We start from the raw sequence: 26495 nt of genomic DNA on the forward strand, positions 1-26495 counted from the left end.
AGGAGCAAGAGCGGGGGCGGGGCCAGCAAGTGCAGGGGCGGGGCCAGCAAGTGCAGGGGCGAGGCCAGGAGCAAGAGTAAGAGTAAGGGTGGGGCCAGAAGTCTGAGTAGAGGTGGGGCCAGGAGCAGGGGCTGGGCGAAGCGCAGGAACTCGGTAGGATCTCGGAAGGTGGCTCTCGGGCGCAGTCTGGCTGGCAGGTGTTGACCCCCTCTCCAGGTTCGAGTCACGTTGCACGCTGCCCCCCGCGATGTACCCTGCTGGCCCTGCGTGGCCGAAACTCCAAATCCTGCGGGCGCTGTGGGCACTACTGGCAGTGCTATTGGCATCGTGGAGGCTGTGGGCGATCCAGGATGTCCAGGAGTGCACCTGGCAGGTTGTCCTGAACAAGTTCGAGACGGTAGGCAAGAATGGCATGAGCGACCGCTTCTTTGATCAAGAGCCCCTGGAGACAGTGGACAGTGTGTTCAGCCCGCTGGTGGATGTACCCACCGACCAGGGCGAGGTGAGGGGACTGGGGTCAGGTGAATGGGAGAGGTCACAGATCTGCACCCCACTGGGCTCTGGACATTTGCCCAACCTTTTCTTGCAGAAATACCTGAGCTTCCCGTACTACCTGAAGATCAACTACTCCTGCAATGGAGAGGTGAGTGAGTGCAGCGGGGGTGAGCTCATTCTGTGTGGTCCTCAGCTTCCCCAATCTCTAACATTTTAATAGTGGTGGCACCACCAGACCTTGGGGACCCTAAGGATTCAAGAGGATTCCCAGTATCCCACCAGGCACATAGTAGGTGCTCAAGTAAGCTTTTTTTTTGCCATTAAAAAAATTGAGATGGGGTGCCTGGGTGGCGCAGTAGGTTGAGCGTCTGACTCTTGGTTTTGCCTTGGTACGTGAGCCCCGCCTCTGCTCCACTCTCAGGGCAGAGTCGGATTGGGGCTCTCTCTCCCTCTCCCGCTCTTCCTCCCCTTCCCCCCTCTCTCTTTCTCTCTAAAATAAATAGATAAGTCTTTTTAAAAGATTGAGATGTAAGTCACATATCATAAAATTCTCCATTTAAAGTGTACAGTTTAATAGTTTTTAGTATATTAACAAAGTTGTGCAACCATTACCACTAATTACAGACCACATTCATCACCCTATAAAGAAACCCAGGACCCCCATCCTTCAGCCTCTGGAGACTACAGATCTACTTTCTGTTCCTATGAATTTACTTATTCTGGACATTTCATATAAATGGAGTTGTCCAAGAGGTAACGCCTTTTATGCCTGGCTTCTTTCGCTCAACACATTTTCAAGGCTCGCCTAAGATGTAGCATGTATCAGTGTTTCCCTTTTTCTAATTAATTAATTAATTAATTAAGATTTTATTTATTTGACAGAGAGATAGCGAGAACAGGAACACAAGCAGGGGGAGTGGGAGAGGGAGAAGCAGGCCTCCTGCAGAGCAGGGAGCCCGATGTGGGGCTCGATCCCAGGACCCTGGGATCATGACCAGAGCCAAAGGCAGATGCTTAACGACTGAGTCACCCAGGTGCCCTGAGTGTTTCCCTTTTAATGACTGAATAATATTTAATTGTAAGGATGTGCTACATTTCGTTTATCCATTCATTAATTGATGGACATTTGGGTTATTTCCATTTTGTGGGGGTGGCTATTATGAACAATGCTGTTATAAACGTGTGTACAAGTTTTTCTGTGGACATATGTTTTCAGTTCTCTTAGGTAAATGCCTACAAATGGAATTGCTGGGTCTTAACGTTAACTCTTTTTCACTTCCGAGGAACTGCCTGATTGCTCTCCAAAGCAGTTGGATCATTTTCCATTCCCATCAGCGATGTATGAGGGACGGTACCAGTTTCTCTGTATCTTCACCAACACTTGTTCATCTTTTGGTTATAGCCAAAAGATATGGGTGTGAGGTGGTATCTCATTGTGGTTTTGAGTTACATTTCCCTCATGACTCCTGATGTTGAACATATGCTCACTCTTTTTTTTTTTTTAAAGATTTTATTTATTTATTTGAGAGAGCGAGAATGAGAGAGAGAGAGAGAGCACATGGGGGGGCTCAGAGAGAGAAGCAGACTCCCCGCTGAGCAGGGAGCCTGATGCGGGACCCGATCCCGGGACTCCAGGATCATGACCTGAGCCGAAGGCAGTTGCTTAACCAACTGAGCCACCCAGGTGCCCCGAACATATGCTCACTCTTAACTTTCTTCTTTGGAGAAATATCTATCCAAATCCTTTGCCAAATTGGGTTGTCTTTTTATTGTTGCATTGTAAAATTTCCTTATATATTCTGGATACTAGTTGCTTATCAGATGTATGATTTGTAAATATTTTGTCACATTCTATGGGTTGTCTTTTCCTTTTCTTGATGGTGTCCTTTAAAGCACAAAGGTTTTATGTTTATTGAAGTGTAATTCACAGACCATGAAATAGCACCAATGTTTTTAACATTGATGAAGTCCAATTTATCAGTTTTTTCTTTTGTTGCTTGTGCTTTTGGTGTTGTCTAAGAAGGCTGTGCCTAGGTCATGAAGATTGACTTCCATGTTTTCTTCTAAGAGTTTTTTAGTTTTAGCTCTTATGTTTAGGTCTTTGATCCATTTTGAGTTATTTTTTGTGTGTATGGTGTGAGGTAGGGGTCCAACTTTGCATGTGAATATCCTGTTATCCCATTACCATGTGTATAAATGAATTGTCTTGGCACTCTTGTCAGAAATCAATTGACCAGGCCTCCTGGGTGGCTCAGTCGGTTAAGCATCTGCCTTTGGCTCAGGTCATGATCTTCAGGTCCTGGGATCGAGCCCACATCAGGCTTCCTGCTCAGCAGGGAGTCTGCTTCTCTCTCTTTCCCTCTGCCCCTCCTCGCTGCTCATTCTCTCTCTCTCAAATAAATAAATAAATAAAATCTTAACAACAACAACAACAGCAACAGAAATCAATTGACCATAACTGTAAGGTTTATTTTTGGGTATAATTCCATTCCATTGCTCTATATGTTTGCCCATATGCCAGTATCACATAGTCTTGATTCCTGTGGGTTTGTAGTAAGTTTTCAAATCAGGAAGTTTGAGTCCTCCAACTTTGTTGTTCTTTTCCAAGATTGTTTTGGCTCAAGTAAGCTTTTGAGGACAGTAGAATGTTGTAGTCTAGAACTGAAGTTCTGGAGGCAGCAGACCTGGGTTTGAATCTGCCATTGACTAGCATTTACTTGGAGGAAGTGTGGCATGATAGTAGATAGTTTGGGCTCTGAAGCTAGGCTGCCTGGGTTCAAATCCCAGCTCTGCTACATAATAACTGCGTGATCTCTGGAAAATTACTTAACGTCTCTGTATCAAAGTTTCCTCATCCTTGTCAAGGATTCAATAGTGATCATACCCGCTTCACAAAATTATTAAATATGTGTGAAGCACTTAGCAAGTGTCTGGTTCATAGAAAGAGCTCGAGTGAATGCTAACAACAAGTTTGTAGAGTATGACCCTGAGCAGAGAGTTTTACCCCATGAACCTTCTCTCCTTATCTGTAAAAGTGTGATAATAATACCTTTATCTGGCCATTCAACACCTACAATGAGTCAGATCCTCCCCCCCCCCCTTTTTTTTTACAACATGGGGGATATAATGATTAACAGCATGGCTTTGGCTCAGGTCATGATCTTCTGATCCTGGGATGGAGCCCCACATCAGGCTTCCTGCTCAGTAGGGCAGGTTTTTCTTATGGATTCAGGCCACCAGGGAAGCAATCAGCAAGTAAATACATAAAATACATAAAATAATTTCTGAAGAGTAATCAGTGCAAAGAAGAAAATAAAATATTTTATATATTAGAAAAGAAGGTGTTATGGGATGGTTGGGGAAGGTCTCTGAAGAGGCTTGAGCAGAGACCTGAGTGATGAAAAGGGACGACTGAGGAGACTGGGGGAAAGCACCCCAGGTCACAGGAGAAGCTAGCACAAAGAGCGCAATGGTCCTGAAGTAGGACAGAGGCTGCTGTGTGTGAGGAGCCATGAGTGAGGGCACAGTGGGAGGAGACAGGGCAGGGAGGTGACCCCAGGCAGATCGAGGACTCGGCCCCCGCTCTGAGTGAGATGGAACCATGAGAAGGTTCTGAGCAAAGGAGCGCCTAATCTGACTCAGGTGTTCCCAGGCTCCTTCCTGCTGGTGGGGCGGGGGGGCAGGGAGACAGTGAGGAGGCTGTCCGGTGGTCTAGGCAGGAATTGAGGGTGGACAGGACCAGGGCCACTTTTGCCCCAATGGGAGAGCCCCGCCTCACTGGCACCTGCAGCTGTGTTGTTGAAAAACCCAAGGGGCTCCTGGGTGGCTCAGTCTGTTAAGCATCTGACTCTTGATCTCAGCTCGGGTCTTGATCTCAGGGTTGTGAGTTCAAGCCCCCTCTTGGGCTCCATGCTGGGCGTGGGGCCTACTTAAAAAAAAAAAAAAAAGAAAGACCCAGAAGTAGGGCTGGGACAGGTGCTGTTGGCAGGGTTGAAAGGGCCCTGGCTGAGCCGATGAAGGCCTGTGCAAAGGTGGTTGGGCCCATAATTTTTTTTTAAGATTTTATTAATTTGAGACATACACACACACACAGGTGCGCGCCAGTGTGGGGAGGGGCAGAGGGAGAGGGAGATTCCCCGCTGAGCAGGGAGCCTGATGTGGAGCTCCATCTCAGGACCCTGACTACGGGATCATGACCTGAGCTGAAGGCAGATGCTCAACCAACTGAGTCACCCAGGCTCCCCTGGTTGAACCCATTAAATCTCGCTCCCTGGTCTCACAGTCTACCCCCTACCCAAGAGGGCTGCTTGAGTGCAGCCTTCTCTTGGAGATGCCTCTAAGCCTTTGTTTATGCTGTTCCATACACCTGGTACACCCTTCTCCTTCCCTCCTTTCTTCTCTACTGTAAGCCCTGCCTCTCTTTCTCCACCCAGCCAGGACTCTGGAATTTCTGGGAGGCTGTCCCTGGCTATCTCCTCTTGCTCCTTACTTGTTCCTTTCTGTGTAACTGCCCTATCCCACCCTCACCCACAGGCTCCAGCTCCAAAACCTGGCTATCCTCTGACTTGGGGGGGGGGGGGGAAGGGTGGCAGAGAGTCAAATTTCTGCAGGGAGGGTAGAAGCCTCAAGAGTGGGACTGGGAACCCCTGAAGTGAGGGAAGAGGCTACTAGTAGCTCTGGGTGCCAGGTTCATTCCCACTTGCCCATGTTTGCTTATCCCATGCTGCTATTCCCTGTGCATTCCCTCCATCCAAATTCTGTCTGAAGACAGTGGCTCTGGCCTTACCTCCTCCTGTGACTGCCTTCACAGCGCCTAGCCCCTCTGCCTATCTCTGAGCCTGACCTGCCCCCACCCAACCCCAAACCTAGACCATGTTCTCTGACCTTCCCGTGGTGGAGAGTCTGTTCTCCCATCTAGTCTAAGAAGATGGGCTCAAGGCAGGGGTACCCAGAGCTTCTCTTAAGTACACACCTGTGGGGCCATCTTGCCCTCAGTCCTCCGAGGCCCAGGTCCGCAAGGGCCACCTGACGGGGCTGAAGCCCGTGGTGCTGGTGACCTTCCAGTCCCCAGTCAACTTCCGTCAGTGGAAGATAGAGCAGCTGCAGATCCAGATGGAGGCAGCCCCCTTCCGCAGCAAAGGTGGGCCTGGGGGGCACCTGGAGGGGCCATAGCCTGGCAAAGTTTGTGGGGAGCTTGCTGGGGGCCTTAGCAGAGTCCATGACCTTGAGGGGGAGGCTGACATCCTCAGAGGAGCCCATGGCCTGGCGGGGTTGTGGGAGTTTTGGGGGTGCCGCAGTGGGGTCTGTGACCTGGAAGAGGGCACAGGGAGGCCTCAGCAGGGTCCGTGGCCTAGATAGGGCCACACAAAGGCCGCAGTGGGGTCCATGGCCTAGAGGGGGCCTGGGGAGGTGCAGGGAGATCCCAGGGGACTGTGGCCTGGAGGGCACCCTTGGGAGGCCCCAGAAACCTCAGTGCCCACTGTCTACCAGCAGAGCAGTGCACCGCAGAGGAGGTGTGTGTCATGAGCTGGTACACGCCCATGCCCATCAAGAACGGCAGTGTGGTCATGCGTGTGGATGTCAGCAGCAATGGCCTGGGGCCCTTCATTCCCAATAAAAGGTGCCCTTTCCCAAGCCCGGGGCAGGGGGTAGACTCTGGGAGGGACTTCCTAATCTCCAGATCCCCCAAGAAGCCAGGAGGAGACCAAAGGGAGGGAAGAGGGTAGGGAGGTGATTGTGAGCTATGACAGGAGCCCCCGACACTGGAACCCTCGCCTGTGCTTGTCCACACCTCCTGCCAGATTTCAGGTGAACATCAACGGCTTCTTGCAGAGACAGCAAGACAACACACTCCATTTCACTGTGGGAAATGAGGTGAGGGGCCCAGACAGTAGAGAAACATGGTAGAAAACGTGGGTTAAAGACAGTGGGCTGGGGCCCCAATGACTTCCCAGACAAGTGGCAGACCCCACTTCCAGAGTGCTCTCCTTGCACCAGGTCCCAGGTGAAGCACTCCACTAAATGTGCAACCACGTTCAGTCCTCACAATGACCCTGTAAGGGAAGACACTCACACAAACTCATTTTCAGGAGGAGAACACTGAGGCCCCCAAGGGATGGACCCATTTGCCCCCAGTCTCCCAGCATGCACCTATGGAACAAGACTTGAAACGATGTTAGCCTGACTCCTGCACCCATAGTCTTCGTCTCCGTGCATGCATGCATTCAGCAGGCACTTAACTGAGCACACAGTGTGGCCATGAGGTGGCGCCATGGGGGGGCAGGGGGAGTGTTGAGCAGCCCTCCTTCCAGCCCCACTTGCCCCCTCCCCACCCCCACCAGATCTTCAGTCTGATACCCCGGTACTTCATGAATGTCCCATCGAGGGCCCTGTGGCACACTGTGGACCAGGCACCTGTGCTCATCTTGGGTGGCATTCCTGATGAGAAGTCCGTCCTGCTGACGGACACCAGCTTCACCGACTTCTTTCTTGTGGAGGTGAGTGGTGCAGGGCAGGTGGCAGGTGGACTGGGGTTTCTTGAAGGGTGCTGGGCCTCAGCCTCTAAAATAAGGTGGGGTCTGGGGCTGTGGAAAGAGTCCCTAAAGACAGCAGCCCCCACGAGAGGCAGCCAGCAGGAAGGGAAGACGTAAGACTGCAGCCACTCCTGGCTATGTGACCCTGGGCCAAGTCATTTCACCTACCCGGGCCTCAGATTCTCCATCTGTCCCATCTGGAAAATGCAAATAATCTTTATATTCACCTCATAGAATCATCGTGAGTTTGGTATAAGTTAACATCAGCCAGACACAGAATGAGTACTCGACAAAAACAAAACCACAATGCCGTTGTGATACCCAGCAAAAGTAGCTAGAACCCTTTCATATCATCTAACAGGGCCAGAGTCAGTATTCCCCAATTATCTAAAAATGTCTTAAATCTTTTTTTTTATTTGGGGGCGCCTGGGTGGCTCAGTCGGTTAAGCATCTGCTATCAGCTCAGGTCATGCGCTCAGGGTCCTGGGATCGAGCCCTGCATCCAGCTCCTTGCTCAGCGGGGAGCCTGCTTCTCCCTCTTCCCTGCTTGTTCTCTCTCTCTTGCTCACTCTCTCTCTTTCAAATACATAAATGAAATCTTTTAAAAATTTTTAAATGTTAAAAGAAATTTTTTTATTTGAATATAGTTGACACAATGTTACATTAGTATCGAATGTACAACATAGTAATTCAGCAAGTTTATACATTGTATAGCTACCTCTATACATTGTGTAACTACCATTTGTACCGTCTACCGCCAGTGTAGCTACCATCTGTCCCCACACAACACTATTACAGTACCATTGACTATGTTCCCTGTGCTGTACCTTTTATTCCTGTGACTCATTCATTCCCTAACTGGAAGCCTGTATCTCCCACTCCCCTTCGCCCATTTTGCCCATCCTCCGACCCCTCCCCTCTGGCAACCATCAGTTTGTTCTCTGTATTTATGGGTCTGATTCTGCTTTCTGTTTATTTATTCATTTGTTGTTGTTTTTTTTTTTTTAGATTCCACATATAAGTGAAATCATATGGTATTTGTCTTCTCCTGTCTAACTTATTTCACTTAAAATAACACCCTGTAGGTCCATCCATATTGTCACAAATGGCAAGATCTCATTTTTTATGGCTGAGTAATATTCCATTGTGTATGTATACCACATCTTCCTTATCCATTCATCAGTCGATGGACACTTGGGTTGCTTCTATATCTTGGCTATTGTGAATAATGCTCAGTAAACATAAGGGTGCATATATCTTTTCAAATTAGTGTTTTCCTATTCTTTGGGGAAATACCCAGTAGTGAAATTATACTGGATCATATGGTAATTCTACTTTTAAATTTTGAGGAACCTCCATACTGTTTTCCACACTGGCTGCACCAGTGTGCATTACCACCAACAGTGCATGAGGGGTCCTCTTTTTTTTTTTTAAGACTTTATTTTTAAGTAATCTGTACACCCAACATGGGGCTCGAACTCACAACCCCAGTATCAAGATTTGCTTGCTCTACTGACTGAGTGAGCCGGGCACCCCAGAAGGTTCTTTTTTCTCCACATCCTCCCCAACACTTGTTGTTTCTTGTTTTGTTGATTTTAGCCATTCTGACAATTGTGAGGTGATATCTTCCTGTGGTTTTGATTTGCATTTTCCTGATGATGAGTGATGTTGAGCATCTTCTCATGTGTCTGTTGGCCATTGTATGTCTTATAAAAATGTCTTTTAAAGTTGGTTTGAATCAGGATCAACACATTGCGTTTGGTTAAGTCTCTTAATACTCTTCTCACCTGTAAGTCTGCTCCCCACTCCATCTCCTTCCCCTCATCTACCACCTTTTCTCAGGCAATTGGAGAAACCAGGCCTTTTGTCCTATAGAATTTAGCTGCTTGCTTCTTCATGGAATTGGTTAACTTGTTCCTCTGACCCTATGTAGTAGTCTGCTCAGGCTGCCATAACAAAATACCACAGACTGTGTGTCTGAAACAAAAATTTATAGTCTCACAGTTCTGAGGCTGGAAGTCCAAGATCAAAGTGTCAGGAGGATGGTTTCTGGGGAGGCCTCTCCTCAGCTTGCAAGTGCCTTCTCAGTGTGTGCCTTTTCTGTGCTCACCTGTGGAGAGAGAGAGATCTCTGGTGTCTCCTCCTCTTCTCATAAGGACACCAGTCCAATAGGATTAGGGACCCATCTTTATGACCTCAGTGGACCTTAATTTTCTCCTTAATGGCAGGGTTAGGGATTCAACATATAAATTGGGGGTGGGGACACAATTTGGTGCATAACACCCCATAGAGTTATTGCCTGTAAACTGGTACTGAGCTCTAGAAGCTTGATTAAATTTAGATTCTTTTATTTATTTATTTTTAAAGATTTTATTTATTTATTTGAGAGAGAGAGAATGAGAGAGAGAGAGCACATGAGAGGGGGGAGGGTCAGAGGGAGAAGCAGACTCCCTGCCGAGCAGGGAGCCCGATGCGGGACTCGATCCCGGGACTCCAGGATCATGACCTGAGCTGAAGGCAGTCGCTTAACCAACTGAGCCACCCAGGTGTCCTAAATTTAGATTCTTTTAGTCAAGAATCCTCCATTGATGGTGCTTCCCCACGGTTAGTCTATGATATCGCCAGCGTTAGTGATTGGTCAGTGAGTTCAGAGCGTGTCAGCCTGACAGCCAGTTGTGTCCAAGGTAAAATAGGGTGATTGGGCCAAACATGAGACCTTTGGGATCTGACTGTGGCCTGGGGAACAGAGATTGATGTGTGCTGTTGAGTATGCTGTGCACTGCCAAACTTGAGGGAGCACACAAAGTCCCAACTGCCTCTGGCTTGGGTCACCTGCCTCCCTGACCCATGTTGGGGAAGTGTGGCCACAAGGTACTACTTCATGGTGAGCAGGGAAGATGCCCTGGGGGCAGCTGCCTGTGTCCATCCCAAGCAGTTGTCAGAGCAGGTGCCCCCCTTCCCAAGGCAGGATCTGGGGACTGAAGCCAAGGTGAACCTGCTCACCACTGACTCTGCTCTCCTGCAGTTGAACATTGACAGTTGCTGGGTAGGCTCCTTCTACTGCCCTCAGGCCAGTTTTACTGCCACCATCTATGATGCCATTGCCACCGAGAGCACTCTCTTCATTCGGCAGAACCAGCTTGTCTACTATTTTACAGGCACCTATCTCACCCTCCACGAGAGCAACCGCGGCAGTGGTGAGGGGTCCCTGGCGTCACAGGGAAGGGGTCCTACCTGTGGGAGCCCCAGGGAGGGCACCCCAGTGAACCCATCCACTGGAAGCGCCCGGGATTGGAATTTCCATGGGTGGGGAGGGGGGTGTTAGAGGGACTTTCTGAGGTCTTTGATCATCACCACCCACCCCAAATGGCCTTCTCCTACCCTCTATATGCTGGGGTAAGGCTTTCCTCCGGACCTATGAACCAGCAGAGGGGAGAGGGAGGCGTGAGAGGGAAAGGAGAGAGAGAGAGAGGCAGACGTGCACGCGCGCGCACACACACACACACACACACACAGTGTCAGAAAGACAGAGGAAGACAGGCAAAGAGACATGCATAGCAAAGGAGCAGTTTGGGGGGTGGGAGAGAGGTATGGAGAGTCAGAGAGAAAGGCAGACAGAGAGAAAGTGGGATGAGCAGTTGGAGAGGAAAAGCCACAAAGGTGACTGATCACAGAGGAAAAAGAGACTTTTGATTTAACCTTATCTTTTAAATGATACCCAAACCCTCCTGGTCCTCAGCTCCCCCCCCCCCCATATAAATGAGAAATGTCATTTTATAGGGTCACAGAAACTTGTATTATAACCTATATTTCATTAAGGCTTATTCCCAACAGCTTCATTTTCGTCCCTTTCTTACTTAGAACATTTGACAGTAGGAGGAACCAAATTAAAATGGACTTAAGTCAAAGAAAGGGTTTAGATAGATGAAAAACCCAGGAGCACTTGGTTTCAGGTACAGTTGGATCTAGGTGCTCACTGAAGCTTAGGCCTCTCCTCGTGCCAGCCATGGTGATTCCCCCCTCCATCTAGCATCTATGGACTTTTATCCTCTCAGGGGCCCCAGGGAAGAACATGTCCTCATTAGTAGTGGCAAGCTGGGACTGTCTCTGATTGGTCTAGCTTGGTCACATGCCCAGTTGAACTCTTTACTCTGACCAGGGGCATACAAGGGTGGGGTTAGCCCAATCTGTACCTCTCGGACAAAGTATGAGCAAGGGGAGATTTTCCCAAAGGCAGCTGGGCCCTATGCCAATGGCCCCTCAGACACCACACTGAATAGCCATTAAGGCCATGGAAATATGGATGGGGGTCAGGTCCCAGGTCCATAGACCTGGGTCTGAGGTTCCATGCTGGCCCCCACAGGGAGCTGGGTTCGTGTCCTGGCCAATGAGTGCATCCAGAGGCTGTGCCCTGTGCATTTCCATAGCAATGGCTCAGAGTACATCATGGCCCTCACCACTGGCAAGCGGGAAGGCTATGTCCATTTTGGGACCATCACAGGTAAGGATGGGGGCCTCTGTCAGTCCAAGAGACCCCTCTATACCCTCGTGCCTCCAAGAATTCCAACCTCTGGCCCTCATCCCTCACCAGATGCCTTCAGGAGGGGTCCCAGGCTGGAGGTTGACCCTGTGAGTAGGGATGGGTTCTGCATTTGTAGGAGTAGGACTTGAGTGTGTTATATATCTTTCATGATCTGTTTGGTTTCAAAGGGCAGAAGCCTAATTCAAAAATCATTTAGGCATATTTGTGGACTTGATAAATGAGAAAACCAGAGTCCACCTTCAGGCATGGCCAGATCCAGGGGCCCACCGGTTATATCATTAGGACTCTGTCTATATCTTGGCAAGGTCGTATAGCATAGTAATTATAGTAGAGAGAGAGATCGCTTGAACACACCCAACCCCACTCACCTGTGGCTTTGGACAGGTGATTTCACCTCTCTTTTGGTCTCGTTTTCCTCATTTGCAAAATGGGGTTAATGATAATACTAGTACCTGCCTCTTGGGGTGATATAAAGATTAAGTAAATTGGCATGTGTAAAGGTCTTAGGACAGTGCTAGGGACACAGTGGATGCTCTAAAAGGGTTTTTATTATGAACCCTGAGATTTGGCTTCATTTTCAGGGAGATACTCCTCTCTTGGGGGTTGAAGATGGTCCAGGAAGTTGGGGCTCACATCTCCAACCAGTTTGAGTTACCCCAAAAGAATGAAAGCAGCCTCTTCCATTAGCTCTAGCATGAACCCAGGGTGTACTCTGATTGGCCCATTCTGGGTCAGTCTCCAGACCTGAACCAATTACTCTGACCAGAGACAGACCCACAGTGGAAGGCCAGGTGTGAGTGACTGTCAGGTTGGGGGTGAGACTCGCCCCCGGAAGTTCCACAACTAAGGGGGCGGGAGGCATGGGCACCACACCCTCGTCGATTGGAGACCTGGTGTGGTGGGATGCCAGACAGACTGGGAAGGGCCTGAGCATGGACCTGCCTTGCTCCGCAGATGGTCATGTGTCCTTCAAGTTGCTGCCCAAGCAGCGGTCTGTGTGCGAAGGGATACAAGGTACCTAGCTCCCAGAGGGGTCTGAGGCAGGCAGGTGGGGGGATCAAGAGTGTGGGAGAGCAGGGAAGGGTGGGAGAGGTCATGGGAAAGAACAGTGGTATCTTGGTGGGGTGGAGAGTCGCAGGGATAGGTGTGACAGTTACAAGAGACCGTGGAGAGGGGTGAGTCCAGGGCTGCTCTGGACCTACCCCTTCCTGTCCAGTTGCCAACTGCTCCATAACCTGGGCCGTATTCATTGCTGGTGACTACATATTAATGATGCTGGTGGAGATCCAAGACCCCACCACTGGGAAGTATTTCCAGGTGGTCAGCTACGACTTGGGTAATTGGGATGCTGTGGGGGGCTGCGTGGGAAGGGGCAGGAGCCCAGATTGTGAACTTCGTGCCTGTCTGTAGGATCTGTGCTCAACAGACAGGGGGAGGGAAATGTTGTTCACATCACTCCTGGGTAAGAGGTAGTGGTAGAGAATGGGCTTGGTGGGATGGAGAAACAGAAGAAAAAATATGATTGGAACAGAGGGGGGCATGGGGAGGGAGGGAGATTGGAGAGGTGGGCAGAAGCCAAATCTGGAAGGGCCTTGTGGCTCACAATAGGAGATTTTATTTTATTTTATTATTTTATTTTATTTTATTTTATTTTATTTTATTTTATTTTATTTTATTTTATTTTATTTTATTTATTTTACCTGAACAGAGAATAGGACTGCTATGTACAGTTGTATAGGCTGTGCACTGTACTCTCCAGCCAAGAAGTCAGAGGAGGCAAGTCCTGTGCCCTAACATATTCACATAAAGAAATTCTAAGGGCTAACAGGCCCAAATGAGAAGCCATTCGAGGGTTTTTTGGAGGGCTTGGGGAGCTGGTGACTTGCCCAGTTTCAGGTTTTGAAAGCTCAGAGCCTCAGAAGATTTTGCTGTGTTCTCCCCGGCTGTAGTCAGTGATAACCTGGTCATCGTCTACACCATCCCGGAATTCATCCCTGATGGTAGGAAGGGAAGGCAGAGGGGGTCTCAAAGGTGGATGAGGGCCAGGAGAGGTCCAGATGACCCTTCCCTCACTGCTGTGTCCACTCTGCCTGTGTCCAAGCCAGCTCGAGGCCTGGAGTTTCTGATGATTCTAGGGACAGAGTCTTACACCAACTTCCCAATGGTACCCAAGGGCATGTTCCACAACCCGTATAACAACCTGCTGTACATCTGGGGCAATTTCCTCCTGCAGAGGTATGGGGCTGGGCCTATTCTGCCTCTCCTGGTCCCATCAGGGTGGGGGCTCTTTCTGAAGTCATCAGGTTTTCAGAGCATGCGCAAATCCAGAAGTTCTCAGGATTGTGATGGGGAAAACACGAGCTGCGGTGGTCAGGGCTGGGATGGGGAAGCTGACATTTTAAAGCTCTGGGAGGCCTTTCTTAAATGAAACCCGATGTAAGGACCCAACCTATGTGAAGGGCATTGTCAGGGGGAAAGGTTAGGACACTTGCACCCCTCAGGAACTTTGGGGCCCCTGAGTCAGCTCCATGGGCTGTTGGCAAAGCGCTAGTTTGGCCAAATGCTCCTGTTGACAGGTGGGCAGGTCACCCAGGCTTCCAGGTATATTCTCACAAGGCTAGCAGAGAGCGGAGTGGATGGGTCTTGGGTCCTGTTAGGCCCGGAGTTGAGGGAAGCTGATATCCTGCAGGAGCCTCACCTGAGTGGCCCTGGCTCCGATCTCTGCCCTTTGCAGCTACAACAATGAAAACTTCATCTACCTGGCGGATTTCCCCAAGGAGCAGTCCATTAAGTACCTGGTCAACTCGTTCCACGGGGACATGGCTATTGTCACAGAGACTGAGGAGGTGGGCTACCCTGCTCCTCTCGCCAAACCCCAGGGGTCTCCCTTCTTCCCCTGTCACAGGTAAAGGGGTTCAGGGGAGGAGATGCCCTCAGGGATTCCAGAGAAGGGCAGCAGAAGCTCCATTTATAGCTGAGAACCCTGCAACTCGAAGAGAAAGTCATTTTTTCCCCCAGTCTTTCAGCAGAATGAAAGACTCAGAGTCATGATCTGATTTCCAGAGGGGACCCTCTTTCATTCCATCATGTGGTTCACTTCATAAACATTGAGCACTTACTGTATACCTGACCCAGCGCTGGGGGTACAGTGGTGACTGAGTCAGCCCTGGACCTTGTCCTCACAGGGTCCCAGTCCGACAACAGTTCAGAGTAGTCGGGGCTGCAGGGAGGAAGACAGTGCCTATGGAAGTTCAGAAATGGGGTGCCGCTGAATTTCCAGTTCAGTCTGGGAGTGTGTATGTGTGTGTGGGTCAGGGAGGGCTTCATAGAAGAGGCCACATGGAGGAGGGGCATCCTCAAGGCTGCAGGGGATCCTCCAGGTTGAGTCTCAGAAGGGACTGAGGTCTAGAGTCAAATGTGTGGTGGGGTGCGCATCCGTGCAGAGATGGGAAACTGAGGCTAGGGGGATGGTGAGACCCTGGAGGGTGCAAAGAGTGAGGAGAAGATAGGGTTCACCCCTAGGAACCCTGGAGGGGTGTAACTATTAGGAATGCTTCAGTTTCAAGTAATAGCCACTCAAGCCAACTGGAACACTGAAGACATTTATCGTAGCAAGTGGGGCCTGGAAGCAGAGGGGTTCAGGCTCTGGGGAGTAGAGATGGTGTCACAGAGAGAAGGTTTGTGAGCTCACCTGGCCCCGGCTAGAAGTGAGCTCTCAAGCCTCACCCTCAAGGAACGGGGGCCATCACGCTGCGCAGAGGGAGAGGTGGGGTCAGAGGTCCCCATGGCCCTCACACACACACACATCTGGCTGTTGCACCCCCAGATCTGGTACCTCCTGGAGGGCAGCTACCGGATGTACAAGCTGTTCCCATCCAAAGCCTGGGAGGCGTACGTCAGCCTACAGGTGATGCACCAGTCCTCTTTCTACACCCCCAGTGAGACCATGGTCACCCTCTTCTATGAAGACCGCAAACTGTACCAGGTGCCAGGCGGGGGGTCACGGGGAGCCGTGGGGGAGCCGCAGGGTGGCTGGCTGACAGCAGCTTACCCGGCCCCACCTCCCCACGGCAGCTGGTGTACCTCATGAACAACAAGCAGGGCCGGCTTGTCAAGAGGCTTGTGCCCGTGGAGCAGCTCCTGATGTACCGGCAACTCGGCAATCACTACCTCTTGCAGCGGCAGGGGTAGGAAGACCCTGGACCTCAGCAGCAGTCAGGGAGCTCTCCGTGCTCCTATTCCAGGAGGGAGAGCAAGTCATCCCCAATGGCAATCCTCAGGGCTGGGATGGGCCAGCTTAGCGCCCATGGAAGCTCAAAGGAGGGGCCTGACCGAGACTGGGGGAGGCGGGTGCCATCAGGGAGAACTTCAAAGAGGAAGAGGTGCGAGAGCCACTGTGAGCTGAAGGGGGAGGGAGAATTAGCCAGGTGATAACATGGAGAAGGGGTTCCAGGCAGGGGAAGCCACATGTGCAAAGGCCTTGAGGAGGAAAGGAGATTGGGTGTTCAAGACTGAGAGAAGTGTGCAGCGCAGACAGAGTGCAGTGCTGGGGGCAGGGTGGACAAGGTGAGCCTGGTGATCATAGGGAGGAACTTGGACTTCATCTTGAGGGTCCTGGGGAGCCATGGTGGGACTAAGAGGAGGGACTGCATGGCCAGATTTTACTGCGTTCAATAATGATCCTTCTGGTCACCTGCCGAAGAGCCTGGGAGGAGCTGGGAGAGGGGGCGGGGAGAAAGGGGAGGTGGAAGAAGGCGTAAAAAGTTGGGGGGGGGGGGAGCGGGTGTCTAGGATGAGGTCCAGAACTCTGGTCTGAGGGACCCAGGGACGTCCAGGGGAATTTGTCCAGGGGCACCAGGGGCTGAGGCTGAGGAGGAAGGTCAGGGCTGGATTAGATTTGGAGAAGGTTCGCGGTGCCCCGGGCGCGGAAGAGTCAGCCGCCGTCCCCCCCCCCCCCCCCCACTGCTGCGGCCCAGGAACCACCTGACGCTCTCCTTCACCAACTTCTGCCCCTTCACCGTGATGCGCCTGCGGGACCTGCCCAACCCGCAGATCTACACGCGCCAGGAGCGCTACCGGGCGCACCCGCCGCGCGTGCTGGAGCCCTCGGGCTTCCACGACGAGAACTCGCTCGCCGTCTACCAGGGCCTCGTCTACTACCTGCTTTGTCTGCACTCCAAGTACCACAAGGTGGGCTCCTGGCGGGGGCCCGGTCTGATCTGAGACCGGACTGAGGAGAAAGCAAGGCCCGCGAGGCTGGAACGGAGCGGAGCTGCCTGGGAGAGTCCGAGGCTAAGGGGGTCCGGGGGAGCCGGCAAGCAGAGCTTTGGGAGGGTGGCTGTTGAGCTGCAAGTAGGGCTGGGGGGTGGGGGGCTAAGCTCAGAGAGGTGCAGACATCTGCTCAGAGTAACCCAAGGAGCTACCAGGGTCTGGTAGCTTTGGCTTTGGGTTAGGGGCTGGGCATGACCTGCCTGGGGCCGCCTCCGCACCCCCCCCCCCCCCCCCCCCCCCCCCCCCCCAGCTCACGGTGCCGGCCGTCCCCCCAGCCATACGCGGACCCGGTGCACGACTCCACCTGGCGCTGGTGGAAGAACAAGAAACTGGACCAGGTGCGTGGAGAGGGTTGGTGGTCGGGGGAGCGGCGGCGTCAGGACACCCCTCCCGGTCCCCGCCCCGGGTCTGACTCTGCCCCGCATCCCATCCCCCAGGATTACTACTTCTATCTGGCTAGCAACTTGCAGAGCGCGAGTAACGTGTACATTGACATGGCCAGCTACGAGAAGATCTACGACCTCAAGGCCAAGCACGAGCTGCCCGAGCGCATCTTTCTGGACAAGGGCACCAGCTACGGCTTCTCCGTCTTCCTGACCGTCCGCGGGCACTCGTTCGAGTTCCAGCCGGAGCGCGGTCTGTGGGCGAGGCTGGAGTGGAGTCCCCGGGGCGGGGCGAGGGCTGCGGCCTGGGGCTTGCCAGCCCAGGGGGCGGGGTCTGGGGGCGGGGCACCGTCCCACGCGCGCGGCCCTAACCCCTCCCTGTGCATGTAGTGCTCACCACCGTAGAGCTGCGCAGCAAAGTGGATCTGGGCGTGGTGCTGGCCGACCCGGGCTGCATCGAGGCGGTGGTGAAGCAGAAGGTCCTCATTAATCGCAACTCGGTGCTTTTCTGGGTGAGATAAAGCGGGGAGGGGGTGTCGAGGTGGGGGCGGAGCTCCCGGGGCAGGGCACTATTAGAACTGTCCACGGGTCCTCAGGCAGGCCTGTTGACGCCTTCATTTCTGCCCCCAACCCCAGGTTACGCTCAGTGATAAAAGGTCTTGCTTTGATCAGGGCCTTAGTGGACATCACCTCATGAAGACCTCCATGTTGGTCAAGGTTCGGTCCAAGACTGGAGGGGAGCGGACATGGGAGGAGGGGAAAGACTGAGCCCACGGGACCCACCATCATCACCTGCTTCTACCCACAGGTGGTGGGCGCAGTCGGGCACTGCTTCCAGAACACACACGAGGGGCCCCGCATGCAAGTATTGGACCTTGGGGTATCGGGCCCTGTGCCGGGAGGGAGGGGATTGGGTTGAGTCTCGACAGGGCTGATTCTGAGTGCTCCCCCTGGGAATCCCACTAGTGCATTCATAATTTCTTCTTTTTGGTTCATTGACCCACGCACCCACCCACCCACTCCTTTCATCCATTCATATTTGCCGAAAGGGCTGCCTTTATGGTTGTGTACGTTGCACCCAGGCTTGTATGTATAATATTTTTCTGCACGGAAGAGTAAGGCATCTGCAACACAGGCCTTTTTGTTCCCAGTTGTCACAAAGGAAGTCATGTGGGCTAGCTGGGCCCTTCTTTCACATGTTGCTCTTCATTTGCCCGCTCACACGTGCTTTGTTCACTCCAGTGGGTCCTTAGTTCTTCACTTGCTTACCCATGTAATATCCCTTTTGTAGAGAGGCAGACGCTGAGGCTCAGAAAGGTGCAGACATCTGCTCAGAGTAACCCAAGGAGCTAATAAGTGGTAAAGGAGGGACCTGACCGAGGTGCCTTGTTCTCACCCACTGCCTTGCCCACTCACCAGCAGACAGGCCCTGCTATCCCCCCTCCTGGCTTGGTATAACCCAGGAAAATAAAAATAAAAAAAAGGAGGGGGTTGAAATAGCCCCCAACTCATTGTGGGGAGAAGGAGAGCAGGGAGGAGTGGCTGACTCAGCATCCAATAAGTATTTCCTGCTAGCCTTGGTGATATGCATTATTTTCCTTTTAATGATAACCCCAGCAGGTCAAAGTTAATACCTCATTTTTCACCCAAGGGATCCATTCTAGGAGTCTAATCTGCAACACCCTGTTACAGCAAAATGTTGGAAACAACCTAAATGTCTGTTAATAGGGGAGTGGTTAAATAAATCATGGTACATCCATGCAATGGAAAACTATGCAGTTGTAAAAAAACAAAAAAAAAAAAAACAAAGAAAGGGAAAAAAGATCTCCACATACGGATGTGGAATAGTCTCCAAAGTGTATTTTATTTTGTTTTTAAGATTTATTTATTTATTTAAGAGAGAGAGAGAGAGAGCATGAGCAGGGGGAAGGGGCAGAGAGAGAAACTCAAGCAGACTCCACACTGAGCGTGGAGCCTGATGCAGGGCTCAGTCCCATGACCCTGAGATCAGACCTGAGCTGAAACTGGGAGTCGGATGCCAAACTGACTGCACCACTCAGACACCTCCAAAGTGTATTTTATTCTTAAGCGGAAAAAACTGGGTGCAGAACAGTATGTATAAAACATTAGCATGAAGGAGGCTAATTGAGAATATATATTCATGTTGGCTTTTATTTGCATGAAGAAACTGGGAAGATAAGTGCAAAAGTCCTTAGAGTGAATTGCTGCTCTGGGATGGAGGAGAGGCAGGAACAGGAATGGGAATGGGGATGGATGTGAAACTTGTCACAGTGTGTGGGTGGGTGTGTGTGCGTGTGTGCCCAGAGGAAAGTGGAGAGAGATGAGATGAAGTAAGGGGGCAGATCATGTGAGGCCTAGTGGGCCATGGTGCCCCAGGAGCCGGGGAGGGACTCAGGCGTTCACAGGCTGCATGCAGGGGATAGACTGGGGGGAGGGGCAGGAGCAGGGAGACCAGGGAGGAAACAAGGTTGGGCAAGACAGGTGGGGCGGGGGGTGGGGGGTGGGCAAAAGAGTTGAGGAGGTTGGGGAGGGGATGGCTCTGTTCTGAAGTCTAGAGACAACAGGATGTCTAGATGGACTGGCTGTGGGTATGAGAGAGAGGTTTCCAGGACAAGGCTTTTAGCCTGAACATGGAGCGATGAGGTGCCATTAGCCAAGATGAGTTGTGGATAGACAGAATCTGAGCTGCCCATTGGACCTCCCAGTGCGTGAGCGGCTGATAGGTGTAAAATCTTGGGCCCAGCCCTAGCATGGGGAGTGCTTGCTTAATCTATGGCCACCAACCCCTCTCCCCAGTCACCGTGAAGCCCATGCCACAGTCTTTGCCTGTCCATGTCCCTTTGACAATTGGATGAAACCTTTGGACCCTACCCCCGAAATGGGCCAAAGGCTGTTCATTTTGAAGATGATGTCATGGGAATTCCCTAACCTCTGACCCCCATCCTGAGCTTCACTTCCCTCCTATATCCCAGGCTCCTCCCTGATCTATTATTATTTGAGAATTCAGGCCCAACCTGAGCCCCATGCAGTCCACCTACAAGTTGGCTCCCCCGTAGGTGTAGGTGATAGTGATGTTGTGTGTCTTTTTCTGGAGGCAGCTGGAGCCAACCTCTCAGTTCCAATTCCAGCTCTACCCACTTCAGGTGGGGCTTTGGATGATTAACAAATGGCTTGACCTCTCTGTGCCTCATTTTGCCGTCTCTGTCATGGGGATGTGAATAGTCTCTACCATAAAAGGCTTGTTTTTTTGAGGATTCAATTTGAGCTTGAAGCACTTAGAACATCACCCTGTGCCTTGCACACAGTAAGAACAACATAAATAGTTTGCACTTTTTAGAGTATTGTTTTAATGGTAATAACGGTCATGTGGCAGTGGTGAGGGTGAGCCTGGCAGGGAGGGGCGAGGTGTGTGGGAGGAGGGGTGTCTGCCGCGCCCCCCAGTGCAAGGCTTTTCTCCTCCCACTTAGGGCAACTTGATGGTGCCAGTGCTCATCGGCTGCCCCCCAGGCAAGCGGCTGGCCTTCGACATCACCTACACACTGGAGTACAACCGCCTGCAGAACAAACACTACTTCGACTGCGTGCACATTGACCCCGAGATGCCCTGCTTCCTCTTCCGTGATAGTGCGTGTCCAGTCCCCTCGCCCCATTCCTTCACAGTCCTCTGTCCCCGCCACTGGGCCCGCCTTCCCTCACTGCCCGTTCACTTCCTCACTCACCCTCTGCTCTTCCCCTTGGTCTTCTCATCTCTCCTTCCTCCCCTTCTCCACCCTCCACTTCTCGGGCCAAGCTAATTTTTTCTCCTCCTGGCCTCCCTCCCACCCCACAGTCTTCTACCCTTTCTTCTTGATCCAAGACTTGGTGACGGGAGATTCAGGCAGTTTTCAGGGCAGGTAAAGATGTGGCCAAGCCAATGACTGATGGGAGTTTGGAGGGTGGGAATGGATAGGGGGGGAGCGTGCGGAGTGGGTGGTAGAGGTGATGCAGGACTCTGGACCCTGAAGCCAGGGCACATGCACCTCTGCACCCGGCAGCTATGTGCTCAAGGTGGTAGGCGGTGGGCCCACAATGGACACCATCAAGGAATACAGCGAGGAGGAGATTTACCGCTTCAACAGCCCCTTGGACAAGTAATGCCTGCAGGACCCTGCCCACAATCCACCCTCTTTCCTCTGCAGGCCTCTCCTGCTTCCCAGCCACAGACCTCACCCTCGCTGCAAGCACCACTCACCTGGTATCTCAAGGCTCCTAGGATGGCACAAATGCTTGCCCGCCCATGCTGCCAGGCCCCGCCCTCCTAAGGCTCCCCCTGCCCCTTCCTTCCACTGCTCATACTGCTGGCCTCTCTCTGCACCTGCAGCGGTGGTCCCCCCCCCCGCCCCCCCCCCCCCACTGAGGTTACCTGGTCCTGCACAGGACCAACAGCCTCATCTGGACCACCAAGAACACAACGACCACCAAGGACTCGGCCTTCAACATCATGACCCATCAGAGTCTGGGCATCGAGTGAGTGCATGGCCTAACTGCTGGTCCCCTTATCCCCCGCCTATCCACAGTCTGTCTGGGCTGTTGTCCCTTCTGCCTCTGGGAGACCTCTTGATCTTCAAGCCAGACTGACTGCCTTCGTGTTCCTCAAATGGGGCTGACTCCTTGTCTGCAGTGCTGGTCCCTCTTATTTTTTCTTCAGGCCTTAGTTCAGATGCCCCTTCATCCAGGGGACTTTTCTGACTGTTCTAAATGGGACCTGGGTTCCCACGTCCTCCTGTGCTTTGCCTCTTCTCACCCTCACCTCTCTGCTTGTGCCTCCCCCATCCCAACCTGCCCCTCTGGGCTGTCACTGTCTCTTGTGGGGTCTGTCCCCCTTATAGGTCCAGGTCCTGATAGACTAAACATAGTATTTATTGACTGAGACAGTGAAGGAATTCATTCATTCATTCATGGTAGGCATTTATTGACATTTGAATGGAGGTCCTGATGAATGAATAAAACAATGGAGGAACAAATTAATATATAGGGGCTCAATAAATATTTTTGATTCAGTGACAGGAAGAAAATGATACCATGAGCAAATGAAGGAAGTGAATGAATGAATGGAGCAACCAACTTGTACCTAGTCAGTAGTCAACCTATATTTATTGAATAAATGAATAAAGGAAAGCATAAATGAATGGAGATGTGACTTTGTACCTAGTAGGACCTCAAGGTATATTTGTGGGCTGAAGGAATGAAGGCAGCGAGGAATAAATGAGGAGTTGGCACATGATAGATATGCACTCCATAATCTAGACGATTGCATTGTAATGGAGGAATTCACAGAAGGAGATGTTAAGGCTGGAGGACATGACTGAGTAAACAGCCTGTCACAGGGTAGGCGTGGAGTCAGGCTTATTGGATGAATGAATGAAGGAGCGAATCAGGGAAGAAGGGACGAGGTTACATCTAGTTGGTTCTCACCCAGAGTTTGTGGGCTGGAGGGAGAGATCAGAGGTTGGCACATGCTAGGCATGATTTGTAGCACATTGCCTGAACTTGGGTCCCCAGGTGGCTGTGTCTGGAGAACTCCCCATGCCATGACACCATTCCCCATACCATCTTCGCCCCCGAATTCTTCTTCAAGGTGTTGGTGAGCAACAGGTGAGCCAGGCATGTGGCCCAGGTAGAGTTGGGGGCTTCCTATGGGGTGCCCCACTCCTCCCCCCAATGCTGAACCCCATCCCTCCCCCCAGAGGTGTGGACAAGAGTACATACTGTGACCACCAGCTCATCTTCCTGTTGCATATCCATGGGCTCCCACTCAGTGCCAAGCGGGCCCTCTTAATCCTCATGGTGAGTGGCTGCCCAGGAGCTGCCCTGTTAGGAGAATGGGGCTCTCAGGCTGCCCACCCATGTCTGTTGTGTGGTGTCTGCAGGTGTCATCCAGTGTGTTTATCGGCCTGGTGATCCTCTACATCATCTTCTGCCTCCTATTGCCTGTTATGGTGAAGGCCTGCAACATCCTCCGCTGGAAGATCAACAACATCATCACATCAGAGTCCTACTACACCTACACGTCCTCTTCTAGAGTCTTTAGCGGGACATCTGGGACCAAATCCAAGGGCAGCTCCAGCGTCAGCTCCAGTGTCAGTTCCAAAGTGGCAGAGGGGAACCAGGAGGCCCCTGAGGAAACCTCGAAGAAGCAGTCTATCACCTGAGCCTCTTGCCTGCCCCAACCCCCACCAGTGTGCCCCCCTCATTTCCTGGGCCATCTTGGAAAAGCAATTATCACTCGTCCCAGGCTTTTTTTGTTTTGTTTTGCTTCAGTTTTCACTGCTCCTTCAGACCTAAATCCTCATTTCAGGACCAGCTGTGGGCCCTTGTAAGGGCTCGCATTCAGTTAGTTTGTACCACACAGCCATACAGGTCATTAAAATCAAAATCCTTCTGTGCTAATTGGTAAATAGCAGCTTCTCTGTGTGCCTAACAACTCCGCCCCTCCCCGGGCTGCCCCCAACCTCCCCTCAGTTCAGCAAGGTCTTCCATGACCCAGGCCCATCTCTGTGGCCTGCAGTACGTTCTGATTGTTCAGTGCCCAGGTTTAGTACCAATCATTAAATATTTTGAATTTCAATACCTATCTAGTGTCTAGCTTAAGGACGGGACTCTGGAGAGGTTAGGATTTTTGTTTTAGTTGCAAGTAACAAAAATTTCACTTAAATGGCCTACATAGAAATGGTAATTTTATGGGCTTTAATTGGGGTTCAGGTACAGTTTGATCCAGAAGTCTTCAATGTCTATAGGGGTCTGGCTCCATTTCTCTGTAGCTTTTCCTGACCTGCCCTCCTCTGAGTGTGGTCTCTAACCTCAGGCCAGCCCCCTTCAAGGTCTGAGGTCCACATATCTTATTGTCCAGAGAAAGAAGGGGCTGGAGTCCAACATTCCCAAGCACATCCTATCAGTCACTCTGATTGGATGGGGATGGGTCCTGAGCTCACCATTTTACTACTCACACTGCCAGAGGTTTAAGTGAATTGAGCCCACCCCTGGAGCTGAGGAAAGGAAAGTGTGCTGTCAAGAAGGCAAAAATCTGAAAGGCAAAAACAAAACAAAACAAAATACCCCCCCCACACACACACACAAACACACCTTGTACTCTACCCACTCTCCACCCAATAAGCTCAACACCAGTCCCTCACCAGAGATCTTGGGTGAAGTGACTATGGAGGTTCTGTGACCACTCTCTTCTACTCCCCTACTCTGGGAGTAGAGGCCCAGGGGACACATACTCTGAGGGGACATCAGGGCAGACTGCTGGACCAGCTTGTCCATGATGAGATAGCAAAGCTCCAGAGCAGGCAAGGGCGCTGAGGTCATGTTTTGGAGCTTGGAAATTATCAGAAGAGTACTCAGAGCTGAGAGGCCAAAGGACATGGTTAGATGTAGAAAGGTGCTCCTGAGGAGGACAGCTCAGGACTGGAGGCAGAGATCCCAGGGAGGCAGGAGGCCAGAGATCTGGACAGAAGAGGATGGGGCTAGACCAAAGCCTACTGTAGGGAGGGGAGGAGGCAGCAGGTGGGAGAGATGCTCAGGAGGCCTAGTGAACAGACCATGGGGCTGGAGGGCCATGAAGGGAATGGGAGCAAAGGAGACATTTAGGAAAAGGTTCAGGGCTGGGGTGCCTGGGTGGGTCAGTTGGTTGAGCATCCAACTCTTGATCTCAGCCCAGGTCTTGATCTCATGGTCTTGAGTTTGAGCCCTGCATTGGGCTCCATGCTGGGCATGGAGCCTACTTAAAAAAAGAAAAGAAAATGTCCAGGTCTCTGCCATGAAGACTGAGGGACAAAGAGGCTGTCCCTAAGATGACCAGGGAGAGGAGAAGGTTTTGGGGACAGACTGAGGCCTTTGGGGTCACGGCAGGTGTGGGAGGTCTGAGAGACTTCTGGAGGAGGCCATCCAAGAGGCTGCAGGAATGTCAGATCTGGGGCTCAGGAGGGAGGTCAGGGATGGTCAAGCCATGTGGCACAATAATCAGCAGTAAAGACTCATCAACAATATTAACTGCACTGATGCAAATAAGGAAAATGTGATAATATCATGTTTTGTCCTTAGTCCGTTCAGGCTGCCACCCAGGTGCCCCTGATCTATCTCTTCTTTATGGAAATAAAAATGATTATAAGAGCATGTTATGAACAACTGTACAGCAACAAATGGAATAACCTAGATGAAATGAAAAATTTCTAAAAAATATAAAAACTACCAAAACTGACTCAAGAAGAAATAGAAAGGGACACCTGGATGGTTCAGTTGGTTAAGCATCTGCCTTCAGCTCAGGTCATGATCCCAGGGTCCCGGGATCGAGCCCGGCATCCGGCTCCCTGCTCAGCGGGAAGCCACTTTTCCCTCTCCCACTCCCCCTGCTTGTGCTCTCTCTCTCTCTCTCTCTCTGTGTTAAATAAATAAATAAAATCTTAAAAAAAAAAAAGAAAAAAAAAAACAGGTGAAAATCTTGACCTTTGATTTGGCAATGATTTCCTAAGTATGATACTAAAAGTCCACGCAACAAAAGAAAAAGCAGACAAATTGAACCTCATCAAAATTAAAAACTTTTCTGAATCAAAGAGAGTGAAAAGACAACCCATAGAAGGGGAGAAAATATTTGTAAATTGTATGTCTGATAAAGACTAATATCTAGGGGCGTCTGGGTGGCTCAGTCGTTAAACGTCTGCCTTTGGCTCAGGTCATGATCCCAGGGTCCTGGGATCGAGCCCCACATCGGGCTCCCTGCTCCACGGGAAGCCTGCTTCTCCCTCTCCCACTCCCCCTGCTTGTGTTCCCTCTCTAGCTGTGTCTCTCTCTGTCAAATAAATAAATAAATAAAATCTTAAAAAAAAAAAAAAGACTCATATCTAGAGGGGCGCCCGAGGGGCTCAGCTGGTTAAGCGTCTCTTGATTTCAGCTCATGTCATGATCTCAGGGTTGTGAGATCGAACCCGGTGTCTGGCTCCATGCTCAGTGCAGAGTCGGCTTGAGATTCTCTCTCCCTCTCCTTCTGCCCCTTCCGCTCATGATCTCTTTCTCTCTCTCTCTCAAATAAATAAATATTTTTTAAAAGACTAATATCTAGAATAAAAAGAACTTCTACAACTCAACAACAAAAAACCCACAAACAACCCAATTTAAAAATGAGCAAAAGACTTAAATGGACGTTTCTCTGAAGATATATAAATGGCCAATAGGCACATGAAAAGATGTCTAACATCATTAGTTATCAGG

At 51.1% G+C, this 26495-nt stretch overlaps 1 protein-coding gene across 1 annotated transcript in view; it reads left to right on the plus strand.

Moving 5' to 3' along the window:
• CATSPERG (cation channel sperm associated auxiliary subunit gamma) overlaps positions 1–24915 on the plus strand; it is a 27155-nt gene extending 2240 nt beyond the window's left edge. The window contains exons 3-30 of the mRNA XM_032390158.1: positions 169–502; positions 590–643; positions 5491–5635; positions 5989–6115; positions 6297–6369; positions 6837–6992; positions 10054–10225; positions 11392–11529; positions 12526–12585; positions 12788–12907; positions 13521–13571; positions 13677–13806; positions 14306–14417; positions 15398–15556; positions 15646–15758; positions 16548–16761; positions 17118–17180; positions 17280–17478; positions 17616–17737; positions 17862–17942; positions 18034–18090; positions 20714–20870; positions 21076–21139; positions 21281–21376; positions 21663–21752; positions 22788–22880; positions 22973–23072; positions 23156–24915. Of these exons, the coding sequence (XP_032246049.1) occupies positions 169–502; positions 590–643; positions 5491–5635; positions 5989–6115; positions 6297–6369; positions 6837–6992; positions 10054–10225; positions 11392–11529; positions 12526–12585; positions 12788–12907; positions 13521–13571; positions 13677–13806; positions 14306–14417; positions 15398–15556; positions 15646–15758; positions 16548–16761; positions 17118–17180; positions 17280–17478; positions 17616–17737; positions 17862–17942; positions 18034–18090; positions 20714–20870; positions 21076–21139; positions 21281–21376; positions 21663–21752; positions 22788–22880; positions 22973–23072; positions 23156–23437 (3562 nt within the window). The 3' untranslated portion in view covers positions 23438–24915. The remainder of the gene's footprint in view (positions 1–168; positions 503–589; positions 644–5490; positions 5636–5988; positions 6116–6296; positions 6370–6836; positions 6993–10053; positions 10226–11391; positions 11530–12525; positions 12586–12787; positions 12908–13520; positions 13572–13676; positions 13807–14305; positions 14418–15397; positions 15557–15645; positions 15759–16547; positions 16762–17117; positions 17181–17279; positions 17479–17615; positions 17738–17861; positions 17943–18033; positions 18091–20713; positions 20871–21075; positions 21140–21280; positions 21377–21662; positions 21753–22787; positions 22881–22972; positions 23073–23155) is intronic.
• The last annotated feature ends 1580 nt before the right edge of the window (positions 24916–26495 follow it).

Source organism: Phoca vitulina, unplaced genomic scaffold (genome assembly GCF_004348235.1).
Source record: "Phoca vitulina isolate PV1807 unplaced genomic scaffold, GSC_HSeal_1.0 scaffold58, whole genome shotgun sequence".
NCBI classification, from domain to species: domain Eukaryota; kingdom Metazoa; phylum Chordata; class Mammalia; order Carnivora; family Phocidae; genus Phoca; species Phoca vitulina.